Source organism: Microtus ochrogaster, unplaced genomic scaffold (assembly GCF_000317375.1).
Source record: "Microtus ochrogaster isolate Prairie Vole_2 unplaced genomic scaffold, MicOch1.0 UNK54, whole genome shotgun sequence".
Classification (NCBI taxonomy): Eukaryota; Metazoa; Chordata; class Mammalia; order Rodentia; family Cricetidae; genus Microtus; species Microtus ochrogaster.
The window spans coordinates 1,739,113-1,754,695 of record NW_004949152.1 but is presented as its reverse complement, the minus strand read 5'-3'; the positions used below and the strand labels follow the sequence as shown (position 1 = coordinate 1,754,695).

General features: G+C 41.0%; 1 protein-coding gene across 2 annotated transcripts in view; it reads left to right on the top strand.

Annotated features, from left to right (window-relative positions):
• The window catches only part of Fto (FTO, alpha-ketoglutarate dependent dioxygenase), a 344,281-nt gene that overhangs the window by 128,563 nt on the left and 200,135 nt on the right, over positions 1-15,583 (top strand). For both annotated transcript variants that reach the window (XM_005369598.2, XM_026777285.1), the window contains exon 5: positions 14,229-14,308. In XM_005369598.2, the coding sequence (XP_005369655.1) occupies positions 14,229-14,308 (80 nt within the window). The remainder of the gene's footprint in view (positions 1-14,228; positions 14,309-15,583) is intronic.

Below are 15,583 nucleotides of genomic sequence, written 5' to 3'. Positions count from 1 at the left end.
CCAAAGCCACAGAGAAACCCTGTCTCGAAAAACCAAAAAAAAAATTAAAAAAAAAAAATTAAAAAAAAAATCTGGTGAAATTGATGATGATGTTTGTCATACAACATTTGTAATTTTTTGTTTGTTTGTTTATTGTTTGAGACAGGGTCCTGCCATGTAGGCTTTGCTGGCCCGGAACTCCATATGTAGACCAGGCTGGCCTCAAACTCAGAGATCCACCTGCCTCTGCCTCTTGAGTTCTGAGATTAAGTTGGGCACCACCATACCTGGTCACACTGTTTTATATATAATTTTTTTCTGAATGTATTAACATGCTTGGTTAAGCACAAACTCAGGTCTTTTCACAGCTTTGGAAACAGGTATATTATTTCTTTCTTGCTATCTTTCTTTCTCGAGTTTCAGTGATAGATACTTCAGTGTCTTGTCTCTCCTATGGCTGTCTTTTCATTTCCTTCTGAGTTCCAGAGCTATTTCTTCTCAGCTCACTCATCTACTTCAGTAGTTAATTTTTTCCCCCAGCAAGTCATTTGCCATTCATGCCAGGTGTCTAGTTAAAAACAAAACTAACTCCAGCAGTCTTCTCTGATCTCGTATGATTCTGTTTCCGCGTCGGCTTTGGCCTTCTAACTGCTGCAGCACCGAGACTCAGTAGACACTAAATTTGTTTTCTAAAAAAGTTGAGAATTTTCCAGCGTGCTTTTTCTCAGTTTGAGCCCCCTTACAGAGAGAGACTCTGCCAGTCAAAGTGGTTCCGTTTCTTTGGGCTGTAATATTTTTGCCTGCATCAGTGACTTCTTCTTGCCTGTTTATCTTTATAAAAGGAGGGCTACTCCCACAGCCAAGATGGCAGCTCGGCAAAGTGGAGCATGGGTCATAACTTGTATGTGTCTTCATGTGACAGCGATGCCTGTGCATGAGTAGATGTGACTCATGGTAGCACTGCTTTTTGTTCCAAGTCCTCGCTTCAGACCTGCCTGTCTCTCTTCTCAGAGCACAGTTGGTAGCAGCAGCATGGTAGTGTCCAGTGATGTCCCTCAGTGACAAGAGCCCTGGCCTCTGAGCTCCACAGGCTTCTCCAGGTTCTGTGGCAGAGGGTCAGCACTCCTCTCGGGATCCAGCTGCATATTTATTAAGCAGGCTGCCCTTTGAGAGATAGCCACATGTCTACTTCCTTTCCCTTCTTTAATCTAACTCTACCCATGCCGTTTCTAGCACAGACACTGGCTTCTGGAGGACTGAGCCCGTTTCTCTGGGCACAAGGAAACCAGTGTCTTTGTCTAGTCTGACATCTTGCCGGAAGTTTCCCTTCCCCCTCTTATCAGCTATTCAGTTCTGAAAATGCTCTCACTCAAGGGTGTCCCAACATCTAGGGGGAAAAAATCAGGTCATAAATATTAAGATTGAGAGATGAGAATGGACAGGTGAGCGAGAATGAAGAGCTTCAGTGGCTGTGGGAGCCCAAGGAGATTGGATTTCACTCTGCAGCCTATTTTCTTCAGGAGTGCCGTGAGCCAAGCTCCTGATTGTTACTCTAAGAAATTTGGGTGAAGTCATTTCCCGTGACTCACTGAATGACAAAACCAAGGACGTCAGGATCTAGGCAGATTTAGGGTGTCCACCTGTCTTGGTTTATCCATGAGTGAAGGGGTCTCAGGTTGTGGGGCTATTCATGCTAAAACACAGATTGGTTGCCATGACACTTCTGCATCTGTGGCTTTTATATGTGAGATGAGATTTCATGCTCCAGTGAATGCTCAGGGCACTCTTCACCCACGGCCACAGTGCTGTTTAGATTGCTCTTTTGTTTACTGATCTGTAAGCCCTGATTCTAGCCGTAGTTACAGGTAGTCTCTTAGCTATGTTCAAGGATGCTGCCAATAAAGCCATGGGCTTTCAATGTTTTCTTTCTAAAATTTATTAAGAATAGACGCAGGAAGTGGGAATGAATGTCTCAGTATATCTTTTGAGATGTTCAATCCATAAACCGAACCACCTTTAGAGACTTGGAGTTTTAGACAAATTAGTTCTAAAATGAAAATTCAAGGCCCCTACCCCCGAAAAAGTCACAAAGGATTAGAGGCATTTGGAAGCCTATTCAAAAGAATCATCTGATTAGAGATTTGCCAAGATATAAATAAAGGTTCACACACCAAATAATTCCTCCGTAGGGTGTTTGCCAATTAGCTCTAGTCGTGTAGGTTCATTGCCATTCAGTTAATAAAAGCACTTAACAAATACAGACGACATTTCCTTAGTGATGTCTGTGGTCCTGATGTTGATAGTGCAGTATAACAAGGCCGTTCATTTACATGGCATCTGTGTGCATTTCCTAGACCTGCTACATTTCTTTCTAGAAGTCTGGCCCATGGATCCCCTCTGACTCCTGCCTTTCATTTCTCTGCTTGATTCTGAAACTCTTTTAGGCAAATGATGAGGATGGCACACTCCAGAGGGCCTCTACAGATGCCTTAAGTGTGTCCTTAGTCCTCAGAGATGGCATCCTTGAGGAGAGGATGTCCATTTGGTTCTCCTTGTCAGACTGGGCACCAAGTCTGCACAATCGGATTGGCTTTGGTCTTCGGTATTGCTGTGTTTGTCTGTACATACATGCACATGCCACAGATGTTTCATTCAGACATACCAACCAGTGTTTTCTATTGTCGTCTGTATCATGTTCTAATGTTTTGGGATTTACTCACCTCCGGTCAGTTTTTCCTTGAAGCCCTAAGAGAACTGATCTTAATCCTGTTGTTTCTCCCTCTTAACTCACTTATGCACTGATGGTTCTATAGCATTCCATAGCTTTCCCTGAAGCCTTCTGAATCCAGTCATTCTTCGCCATCTCTCCCTGCCACACGGGTCTCTGTCAACTTGTGCCCTACTACAGGCCTCCTCACTAGTTCTCTGGTGTCAGCTCTTGCTTTCTTTCAGGCTTCTACTAGGCAGGCTAACTTATAATGTTGATGTTTATTTATCTCAAACTTCTGGAAATCCACGATGAGATCACATATGGTAATGGTCCTGCTGATGGAGTCCTGAGCTCACACCAAGTAATACATGGTAAGAGACAGAGCGCCTCTGCCCCTTCGTGTGCGTGTGTGCATGTGTGTGCGCACGCACACTCCTGCCTTGTTTTTCTTACTTTTCCTATTATGTTACCAGAATTCAATCATGGAGCTCCACCCTAACGACTTTATCTCATCACTTCCCCAAAGACCTTGGCCTCCAAGTGCCCTAGTCAGGTTAACTCTGTACTTTCTCAGTACCTCACAGCAGACATTAAATTTCAATACTCAGAGCCAAGAGGGAACCCAGGCCATATCCAAACCACAGTATCATCTCTTGTTTCTGTACAGCTGCTAGAGTCATTTAAAAATAATTAGGCCTCGTGATTTTTCTAAGTACTTTCCAGAGTATCTAAACTAAAACTGTAGCAGTTATCTTCTCTCTCTCTCTCTCTCTCTCTCCTCACTCACTCACTCACTCACTCACTCACTCACTCACTCACTCACTCACTCTGTGTGATTTGTACGTATTTGTGTGGTTATGTTCCTCTGTATTGGAAAGACCAGAGTTTGATGTTGGGTGTCTTCCTCAATTACTCTCGTCCTTGTAATTTTTGAGACAAGTTCTCTCACTATACCTGGAGCACAACAGTTTGACCTGGCTAGCTGGCCAGTGAACAGTAAACGGGCCAAGAATATACCCGTTTCCATCTCTGTGGCAGCCGATGTGTGCTGCTTGGCATAGCTTTTACATGGTGCTGGGGATCCACACAAGTCCTCGCTGGCAAGCACTTTACCCTCTGGGCCATCTCTTCCACCCTGCCCACTCCTTAGTCGCTTTCCTTGTTGCTATGACTGCATACCGGGCAAGAAGAAACTTAAGGGAGCAAGGGTCTATTTTACTTTACAGTTTAATATAGTCCACTATAGGATGGCCTGGCAGCCGAACGTGTGACAGCTGACTGATCACATGTGGGAAGTTGACACCACATGGGAAGTAGGGTCAGGCTACCAAACCTGAGAGGCTGCTTCCTGTGACCCATTTCCTCTATTGAGACTCTACCTCCCAGAGGATCTTTGACTTTCCAAAACAGCACCAGTAACTGGGACCAAATGTTCAGGCATGTGAGCCTGTGGAGGAACGTCATTTTCAAACATCAACAAACTCCAAATCCTTTTTCATGACCGTCAGAGACCCTTAAAATTTTGTCCAACTTCCCTCTGTGCCTTTCTTACTATGTGACAATCAACTGGCCTTTTTTCTCAAGTGCACCAAGCCCATTTCCATTTCAGGGCCCTGGCCCTCGTCATTTGCTCTGCCTGAGATCTTGGCATTGCTGTCTCATGCTTCAGATCCCAGCTTCAGTGTCGTGGATGTTCTGTCTGAAGTAGTTTGCAAACATCCCACAAGTCCTCAAAGCGTAGGCTATTCCGCCTATTAACATCCCCACATGGATGTATTCATCCTGCATCTTTTTGTGTAACAGAACCTTCACTAGAACTGCTGCTTTGCTTTGTTCTCTGCACCCAGGATAATGCTTGATGCTTAGTGGTTGCTTATCCTGTTTTTAAATTAAGTATCACATGAAGAGATTTTGTTACTCAAACATGAAAGAATGGTATTATGTACTTAAATGCCTACATATTAGTAACGCCAAAATGAGGAACTAGGCAGTCTTACAGAGCTTTCCAGAGTGGAAGAGATAGCACATCAGATAAGAGTACACTCTGCCAGCATGAGGATCTGAGTTTAAATTCATGGACTCACGTGTTAAGTGTGTACCTAGAGCTTCAGTATTGGAGAAATGTATTATTAGTCAAAGTTCTCTAGCGGATCATGCCTGATAGAGTGAACATACCTGTCAACATTTATAGCTAGTTCAGTAATGACTGTCTATCAACAAAAAGTCCAAGAATCCAGTGCTTAGTCCATGAGACTGGATGTCTCAGCTTGTCTTCAGTATATTCTGGAATCTTGAAGAAGCAGGCTCTAATGCCAGTGAAGGAATGGACTTGCCAGTGAGAGAGAGAGTAAGCAAATGGTACTGTCCCTCAAAGTCCATAGTTCCATTGCCCTGAAACACTCTGTGCTTGCCTGGTTTTCCCTCTCTCCACCCTAATCTTGAAAATCTTTGGTTTTTTTGGTTTTTTGTTTGTTGTCTCTGTAGTTCCGTCTTTCTCAGGATGTCACAGAGGTGCAATCCTACAGTGGGCTGCCCTTCCAGGGTAACCTCTGACACTTAGCACTATGGACTTAAGGGCCCTGTGTGGTGTAGGAGGGTCTTCTGTCTATGTGTTACTTTCATTGGTTAAATAAAGAGACTGCCTTGGCCTTTTAATAGGGCAGAAAATTAGGTGGGCAGAGTAGACAGAACAGAATGCTGGGAGGAAGAAGGCAGTGTGGCAGACGCCATGGCTCTCCTCTCTGAGATGGATGCTGGTTAGACTCATGCCGGTAAGCCACAGTCAAGTGGCAATACACATTAATGGAGATGGGTTAAACTAATGTGTGAGAATTTGCCAATAAGAGGCTAGAGCTAATGGACCAGGCAGTGTTTAAATGAATACAATTTGTGTGTGGTTATTTCGGGTATAAACTAGCCAGGCAGCGGGTCGCGGCCCGCTCCTTTTACTTCACCTGTGTATACTTTTTTTTTTTTCTGGTTAACTTCTGAATATTATTCCACTGTTGAGCATACCACAGCCAATCTATTCTCTCTTGGTGCCAGGTAGTAGCCACCATGGATAAAGTTCCCATCCCCTTTGTGTTTCTATGTGGGCACAAGTGTCCGGTTGTCCCAGATCATTTGTTGGGAAGACTGTACTGTCATTGCTCCAAATTATGAATTTTCTGTGCTCTCTTGTCAGCGACCAGTCAGTTTAATTTATATGGCTCTATATTGGGACCCAGTTTCTGTTTCATTGATCTATGTGTTTGCTCACCGCTATCGCAGTGTCTCGATTATGGAGCTCTAAAATAGAATCCTGTGTAAAGTCACACACACTATTCCTTAAAATTACTTCTTCCTCAGTATTGTGTTAGCTTTTCTGGGCTCTCTTTGGCTCCATTTAAACCTTAGAACTAGTTATCTTGCTGGGATTTTCACTGGGTTTGTGCTAATTTATAGACCAGGCAGATCATTGCTGATATTGTGACTGTGAGTCTGAGAGCCATGAACGTGGAACAGCTTTCCACATGCTTGGTCCGTTAACTCCTCCACCAGCATGGCTCAGTGGTAGGGATCCAATTCCAAAGTTCGTGCCAGACAAGTATTTTGCCACTGAGATAAACCCCCAGTCATAGATTAATATATATTTTGGAATTGTATCATATTTAATTAAAGGTATGCTAATATAAATCATATTATTAATTTTTAATTTCATTGTTGCTAAATAGAAAGTGAGTTTTAATTTTAATCTTGTATTATGCAGTCTTGTTACAATGGCTTATTGCTTATTAGGTGTGGGGCGGTTGTTATTATTTTGTCTGGTTTATTTGTGTGGGGCGGTTGTTATTATTTTGTCTGGTTTATTTGTGTGGGGGGGATTGTTTTTGTTTTTTGTTTTTTTGTTTGTTTTGTTTTGTTTTTGCGTTGACAGTCCTGTCAGATGCGAACAAAGTTTATTTCTTTTTTCTAAACCTGTGTGCCCTTCGGATCCTTTCGCTGTATCATTCTCAGCCTGAGCTTGTCTGCTGCCGCACGAAGTGGCAAGAGGAAAGGGACTTAGGTTGTTACTTCAGCGTGACCCTTAAGTGTCAACTGTGGGGTTCTGAGGTTGGGTTAGGAGTTTATATTCTCTATGGGAAATTCTCTCTTTCTGGCATGCTGACCATTTTCCGTCATGAGTGGATGTTAGATCCCATCACATTGTTCTCTGTATCTGTTGCTTTGATCATACATGTCTTTAGCTCTTTGATCAGATGGACCGCATCAATTGATTTTCAGATGTTCAACCTGCCTTCCATCCCACTTGGTTACAATGAATAATTCCTTTAATTCACTGTTGAATTCAATTTGCTAATATCTTTTGAGGAGTTTTGCCCCTGGGCTAATGAGAAGTTGTGCTTTAGTTTTCTTGTACAATTTTCTGTGTTTGGTATTAGGGAAAAGCTGACCTCGTAGAATGAGTGTCCATACCTTCACCTCCTTAGAGGCTCCCTAAACTTTCTCCTACCAATGTCTGATAAAATACAGTGTGGATATTATCAGCATAAATTGCTTTGGGTTTTGGGAGGTTATTAATTGTCTATTCAGCTAATGGAGTTGGGATTATTTGTATTGTGTATTTATATTATTTATTTGTATATATTTATTTATTTGTATATGAAACTTAGCAGTTTATGCTTTTCAAAAAAGTGGCTCATTTAACCTAGGTTACTAATTTAGGGGATAGAAATAGTTGTGGCATTCATGTATTATTTTTTAATGTCCATGATATCTGTAGTTTTGATTACTCATTTATTTCTGATATTAGTAATTTGTGTCTTGTTCTAATTTTTCTCAGCCTGTCTAGAGTCTTATTGATTTATTGATGATTTGGCTGCAGCAGCTTTTGGCTTCATAGATGGTTTGTTTCCCTTTTTGTTTTTAAGTATAATTTAATGTTTTCCTTTATATATGTTCATTGCCTGTTGTATTTTTACATAAGGGCCTTTTAATACAAGAATATATTGTACTTTGAACAGATTTCCCTGTTTTCTATTTTTATTTCATTAATTTTTCTTAATTTCATTCATTTTCTTGTGTTTGTGCTAGATCAGTTTACTCTTCTTCCAGTTTTCTGAAATAAAAGCTCACATTATTGGTTCCAGAGCTTTCTTCCTTTTAAATAGCACACAATTGCTGCTAGGACATTTTCTTCAAGGCGTTCACAGTGTACCCGGCATGTTTGTGTGACCTGCTGTGCTGCAGATAGGAAATGCTTCCTCCAAATCCTGATGGGTGAGGGCTTGGACCAGAGAGCTCTGCTGCTGATTAGCTCATGGTGATGGGAACACCCACAGGGTGAGCCATTTAGACCACTGGGAGGTGGGAGCTGTTCTGAGAATGTAGGTCCCAAGAAGGGGACTGGGGATATCATTGTTAGGGATATCGTGTCCTGGTCCCTTTCTCTTGTCTACCCATTCATGGCCTCTGTGAAGTGAGCACTTTCCTCCACTATGCCTCTTCACCAAAGTGTTTATGCCTTGCCGTAGGCCTAAAATGATGGTGCCAGCTGGCTGAAGTCTCATAATTCATCCTCCTCCTCCAATTCACCCTCTGAGGTGCTGTGTCCCAGTTACAGGAAGCGTCTGTAGAATTTTACTTTCATTTAATTCATAATCTTTTGTAATTTTTTTGAGATTTTTTTTCTGTGACTTGTATAATGTAGAAGTATATTTTTCGGCCTCTACGTGTTTGGGAATTTTTCAGCTGTCTTTCTGCTAATCATTGTATTGCTGCTGCTGCTAATTCCCTTGTGATCTGAGGGCAGAGATGGCATGGTTCTAGTTGTGTTAAAATTACGAATGTGTATAAGGTGGTCCAGAGTGTGGTCTCCCCTGGAGTCCGTTTCATCTGACTCCTTTATCCAGCAAAAGAATGTGCATTCCTACTAAACTCAGGCGAAACCGACTCCAGTCATTGAGTTCAGTTATTCCCTTAATGGTTTTCTCTCTCTGGTATCTTTCCTTTTCTTGACAGAGGAATTAAGTGTCCATCTATAATCCTTACCGTTCTATCAGGTACATAGTTTGAAGTTCTACAGTTAGGTGGATAAACATTAAAGATTTTTATATTTTCTCAGAGAACCAAAGAATTATGGTTGTATCATGTCCTCCCTGAAGTCTGCTCTTTGATATTCATATAACCACATAGCTTTCTTTTTTGTTACTATACATTATTCAGTATGTTTATTATGAATTATTTCTCCACGTTCAGTTTCTATTTGTTCACCTAGTGCCTTGCAGCCACAGTGGTGCTCAGCTGCGCATTTGGTGAAGTCACATGACAAGGTAACTTGTCATAAGGGTCCCCACTGTGAATCCAGATCCCTGTACCCTTCTTTTCAACTGACTTTCTCTTGACTAATATAGTATGGCATACCTTTTTCCAGTAAAAACACTTTACTTAAATTTGTTTTTCACTTAGATTGTGTTTCTTATTGACAATGTTTAGTTGGGCTTTTCTTTTTAACTTTGATGATCTCAACTTTTCCAATAAAATTCAGAAACAATTTTCAAGTTTCATATCCAAGAGGCAAACCTTGGGGATAGCAGCATCCATACAAGCAAACACATCTGTAGTCAGCCCAGAACATTACACGGATCAACTGCAAGCGCATTTCTTGCCCTTTCTCCTTTTCAAGAATTTGATGACTATGAATCAAATTTGGAACTATTAAGTTCGTAGTTTCCCCAGAGAGACAGCTATGGAGGAAGGTCACAGTAATTGTCCAAGTCCTAGAGTCAGGAAGGAGCTGAACCTGGAACTAGTATGCATGATGGTTTTCTTGTACAGCTTTTATAGCTGGGGTCGGATCCCACCTATGTCATTTCCAGTGTGATCCGAGGCTGGCGACCCTCCCTCAGTAGGCTTGGGTACCTTTCCCTTGCAGCAACAAACTGAATTGTCTCAGGGTCATCCTCTGAAAGCTATTGGTATATTTAGATGACTGATTACTGATCTAGTCGACGTAGTAACTGCCATGTTTGCACTGCTTTCTGATTGCTTTTGTTCAAAAGAATTAACCCCTTCCCTTTCTGCCATTTGTGGTTTTGAATATTTTGTGTGATTTTTTTTTCTGTTTTATGTATTACTGAGACTTCTAGTGCCCTGGAATTTGTAAGTCATGTTTACCACTGATCCAGAGCTGTCTTTAGGAAGCCCTCTACTACGTAGCCATTGCTGAGGCACACTTAAATTGCAAAGCAGTCCCAGTTCCTCACCTCATCCTTCATACCCTTTCTGTCATTTATTGCGGTCCACGTAGACATTCGTAACGAGTTGTTGTCTTTGAGAACAAGAGTAAAAGATGGTAGCTTTTAATGTTTGCTCCTTCTTTCTGAAATGTCTTCTTGACTGCTGGAGGCTGAGTTTCAGACCCACACTGTTCACTGTTCTTCTTCTGACAAGCTTAACATTTTTGAAATGTGAGTCTAAACAATTACTTTGGTTTTCACACATCTGAAAAAAGTCTTTATTTCCCCTTTTGGAAGGGCACTCTCCTGTGGTAGAGCTCTGGGTCGCTCACCTTGCATTGCCAGTGCTAACTGTTTAACTCCCCGCAGGTCTTTCCCTATGGTTGCTGAGGAGAAGTCAGATGTCTTTTTTATCTTTGCTCCCAAATAGATGAATTGTTTTCTCTTCTGGATACATTCAGTTTCTTTTGTCTTTGATTTCCTGAAATTTGAATGTGCTATGTCAGGGTGGAGGTGTAGCCTAGTGGTGGAGAACATGCTTAGTATGCCCTGGGTTCATTCCCAGCACCAACAAAACAAAACAAAACAAAACAAATAAAAACAACGCGTAGGACCTAAGCAAATACTGGATGCTGTTTTGTTATTGACACATAACTTTGCTTGATGTTTCCTGAGCTTCCGTGGGTTGGTGTGTGATGATGACTTATGGCAATTTTTATTCATCATTGCTTCTAATTTTCTTCCGTTCCGTTCAGTGTTTTCCTTCTGGTATTCCCATTATACATATATTATACCTTTTATAGCTGTGTCATAGTTCTTCCATAGTCTACTTTTTCTAGTCTTTTTTTTTTCTTTGATTTTCAGTTTGGGAAGTTTCTATTAACATATCTTCAGCTTTGAGATCTTTCCTCTGTCATGTCCCGTTTGCTAATGAGCCCATCAGAAATGCTGAGCATTGCTGGTAGGGGTTTGATCTCGAGCATTCCTCTTTGATGATTAGAATCCCCACCCTTTGCTCAAGTTCTCCATCTGTTCTTGTATGTTGTCTACTTTTCCCTTTAGATCCTTAGTATATTAATCACAGTTTTTAAAAATTAATGGTCTGATAATTTTAACATTCTTGTCATATCTCACTGGTTCTGATGTTTGCTCATTCTTTCAAGCTCTGCTTTTTTGCCTTTTAGAATGCCTTTTCATATTTTTCATGATATGTAACAGGATATCCCAGGTGAATAGAACTGCATTAACTAGGCTTTTAGGAAGGTGGTGAGGTGTAGTGGGAGGAGAGTGGTCTATCTTACTGATTATTTCTTGGTCTTTTAGGGATCTTGTGTTTCTGAATGGTGAATTTCTCAGGTTTTTCTCAGAATTTCTCCCCCTTCTTAGTTGGGACAATATGCATTGTAGAATCTGAATCAATAAATTTCCTTTTCCAACAGTGTGGTGCTACAGTTGGTGTTTGTTTAGATCTTGCACATGGATAATCTGAGGCGCCAGGGTTGTCCTTTCATTCGCGGTAAAGTTCCTGATCTGCTGTCTGTCCTGTGGCTCCATCTTCAGTAGAATGTCTGAGGAGTCATCATGATGCTCTGGGAAGTCACAAATATTTTTCTTTATATGCTGAGAATTTGATGATTTGATTTTAGACACCCATGACCAATTTGATTGGCCAGGTTATTTAATTGTGCTCTGAAAAAATGACTCATCAGGAAATGTACATCAAAAGCCCTGGGTTACTTCACACCCAATTGATATTACCATGATTTAAAAAAAAAAGTGAAACAGAAACTAGCAAATGTTGGTAAGACGGTGGAGGAACTAGAAAGCTCGTGTGCTAATGATGGAAGTGCAAGCTATGGAAGACTGGCATTTTCTCAAATGTTAAAACAGAATCACTCTACAAGCCGGGAGTCCCATTTCTAACTATGTATCAAATGTATTGAAGTCAGTCCTCTCAAAGAAATCCCTGTACCCAGTGGTCATTCGCATTGGCAAAAAGATGGAAGTGAGCCAAGTGCCCATCCATTAATTAATGGTTAAACAGACTGTAGTATATATATACAATAAAGTATTATCCAGCCTAAAAAGGGAAAGAAACTCTGACATGTTGCAAGATAAGTGATCCTTGAGGGCATCATCTGCCAGTAGCCAATGGAAGCAGATTACACTTTCAGGTCTTGGCAGTATTGATTTACTTATTTCCTCTTATCTGCCTAATACATGTTATCTAAAACTCCCCCCTCTTTGATTCTTTTGATTCTTATTTTGCTTATTCTTTCAAACTTTACTTTTAGAATTTTTCTTCTTTGTGGATAACGTGATATTTCTGGTAACGGAGCTGCATTAAGCGTGTGTTCAGTGAAGTGGTGAGGTGAGCAAGAGGGAAATGGTCTGCTCACCTATGATTCAGTTTGGTCCTGGGGGTTTTGTGCTCCTGGACATTGATGAACTCTCATCTTTTGAGGTCTTTTTAAAATTGTTTCTTTTATTTTGGAGAGGTCTTTTTCTTCCTCATGTGTTTTTGTTCACTCATTTTTTTTCTCCTTTACAACTAAATTTCCTTTAATCTCATTTAGTGACCTCTTAAATTTCAGATACTAAATATCTAATTTTCAGAAGCTTCTATTTACGTGTATAAGATGAAAGTTTATGTATCTAAAAGAAAGATCCGTATATGTCTAATGTGGATGTAGGTTTTTTCCTGTTATTTTTTCAATGAATACTAGAATATGTGGTATTTGACACATGTCTGTTTTGTTGCAGTCTTTTAAATGATGTTAAATTATGCCTCAAGGGATAATTAATTTACTTACATAAATTGGAGTCTTTAGAGACTTAGTTTCGACTTGTTTGGTATATCTCTCACAACCCTTCCTCTAGCACTAGTTTAACTTTGTTACTATGGTGACACTTTTCCTGAGTCTTACTTACCTGGTGCCTTGTCCTAGGAGCATTTCCTCTCCTGAGCTCACATTCTAGGTCAGGGGTGAGGTAAGGGGTTTGCTCAGGCTGCTGTTCTCTGAGGCTTCTTTTTCATCCCTTGGGAATTTTCACTCATACATACACTGGTTGGTGCTTTGCCAACGACTGCAGCGTGTTCCCCCTTATCCCCACTCCCCATCCGCAATCTAGTACATTTTAGGAATCTTGCTGTCTTGGCTTTCCACCCCCTAATCTCTGTCGCTTCCTTTCCCTTCACTTTCCCACTCTGTCTTTGAACCCCTTTCCAGGCAGTAAGTTGGGGGGGGGGGTTGTAAACCTGCCTGTTCTGTTTCTCCTTGCTCTCTTTTGGAAACCTTTGATTTTTGTTTTGCTGTGTTACTTTTTATTGTTTAAAAGCATTTAATTGTTAAAGGTAGTGGGTAAGCCTTGTTACTGTTACTTCATGTTGTCAGGGAGCAGAAGCCTTCCATTTGTCCTTTGTGTTTCTTTTCTGTGTTTAGAGGTGATCTGAATGCTTTTAGTGGAAGTCATTGTTTGTCTTGGTATCTGCTAGAGGCCTGTTGCCTAATGTAGAAATCACATGTTTTTGAGGCACCAGCTGTTCAATTCTTGTCTCTATAATAACTGAGATAATGCTTTAAGTGAATGTGATTGAGACCCTGGCAATAGCATCAGTATTTAGAATACACAGAAACCTAGATCCCGATTTGTCTCTTGGTGCTTGTGGTTTTAAGAGTATTCTTCAACTAATGGGTCACCCCTCCTTTTTTTGTTTTGCTTTGTTTTGCTTGTTTGTTTGTTTTTTCTGTTTTCAGAATCATCCATAAACTTGAATTTTGGTCCAAGAGCCAAACATGCTTGGTTGGTTAATTGTCAAAGCAAAATGAACACTTTTAAGTAGATAGACAAAGATGAACTTGGAATAAAAGATGCTTATTTCCAAATAATTGAAAAAGATTCTGGCTTCTGCTAATGATGTAGTTCTAATTGTGGACGAGGGAAAGCTCAGTCCACAGACAGAATACGCGGTTGTGGATGAGCATCACGAAGCCGCATGTTAGCAGGAGGCTATCTGCCATGCTTGCCAAGGATAGCCCTGAGCATTATTGAGAGCATCTTGGTGTGGGTGATTTATTTATGAAACCTATATCTGTACACATATACAAGAATCCTGGTTTGAATGATTCATTTTATACGTATACATGCAATATTGATGTGGTCTTCCTAGCAAAGACAAAGTACAAGGTAAGGTTAATTCCGTGGTGATTGTAGTTCTTGGATGATACCGTTACTATTTACTTTGTGATTGTTAAACAGTAGGTAGTGTGCACTGACTAATAAACACTAATTGTTTTTTGTGTTCTGCGTTTTTCCTGCAGACGATCTCAATGCCACCCACCAGCACTGTGTTTTGGCTGGTTCGCAGCCTCGGTTTAGCTCCACCCACCGAGTGGCAGAGGTAAGCAAAAATAAAACGTGATGACCCACACTTTACTGAATGTGGCAGGAGCAATTGAGTGAGCAATTTGTCATAGGGCTGTGGAAGCACGCTCACCCGGGAAATCACTCTCGTCTAATTTGCCTTCTGTCTTTATTTACTTACTTTTAAGCTCTGGCTTGAGGTGGCTGCAGTTTTCAAGTTTACTCACAATATAGGATAAGCTTATTGTGCTTTTTGGAACTGTTTCTTTAAAAAAAAAAATTATTACATGTGTGTATTTGTGTGTGTGTGTGTGTGTGTGGTGTGTGTGTGTGTGTGTGTGTGCGTGTGCGTGTGTGTGTGTGTGTGTGTGTATGTGTGTAGGTCTGAGGACATCTTGTAGGGGTCAGTTCCTTCCTTCCACAGTTTCTGTGTTGATCGCAGGGGTGAAACTTAGGTCCTCAGGCTTGGCAGCAAGTGTCTTGCCTACTGAGCCATCTTACCAGCCAAGGGTTTTATTTCATGAAGTAGGTAAATGCCATTAGCTGTGCTGATAACTTTAGACTTCCATGGGTGATCATGGTCATGATCCTACCATGGTCAAAGCAAAGAAAATGAGGCTAATTTATTTTTGTGTGTGTGTATGTATATGTTATTTGGGTTCAAATGGCTGAGATCAACATTTCTCTTAAGTTTGGTTGGACAGCTGGACATATGAATATAAATTTATGAGAAGCTTACAGTGATGTCAGAGAACTTCTGAGGTCCCCAATTACGTTCCCAGCCCAGTGACTGGGCAATGGCTGGCAGTCAGCCTATCACCTGAGATCAGGATGGGAGTTATAAACAGTCACTCTAGGGTTTTAGAGAACAGGGCAGTAATGACAAGGATCATAGACTGGTTTCCTATCCAAGTCTTAATGAATGAATTAACTAATTACGGGTTGCTAGAGATGAAGTCTAAGGCTTTTCACATGTTAGGCAATCACTGAGCAGCAGCCCCAGTGCCCAGCTGGTTGACTGTGCTTTGTCTTATAGCTTGATTCTTCAGAGGATACCACCAAGTGTGGGGATGTGGGACAAGCTACAGTTAGATACCATCCGCACACTAAGATGGCCAGAGTCAGACGAAGGGAATAATGTTGGCAAAGCTATGCAGAAACAAGAGCTCATCTGTACTGCTGGAAGGAATGCCCTATATTCTTTAGTGACTCTGGTGTAGTCTGGTACTTCCAAAGGCTGAATGCTGGCACTCTATGGCATAGCAGTCCTATACCTGGATATATGGTAAAGAGAAATCAAACTTGTGCGTGA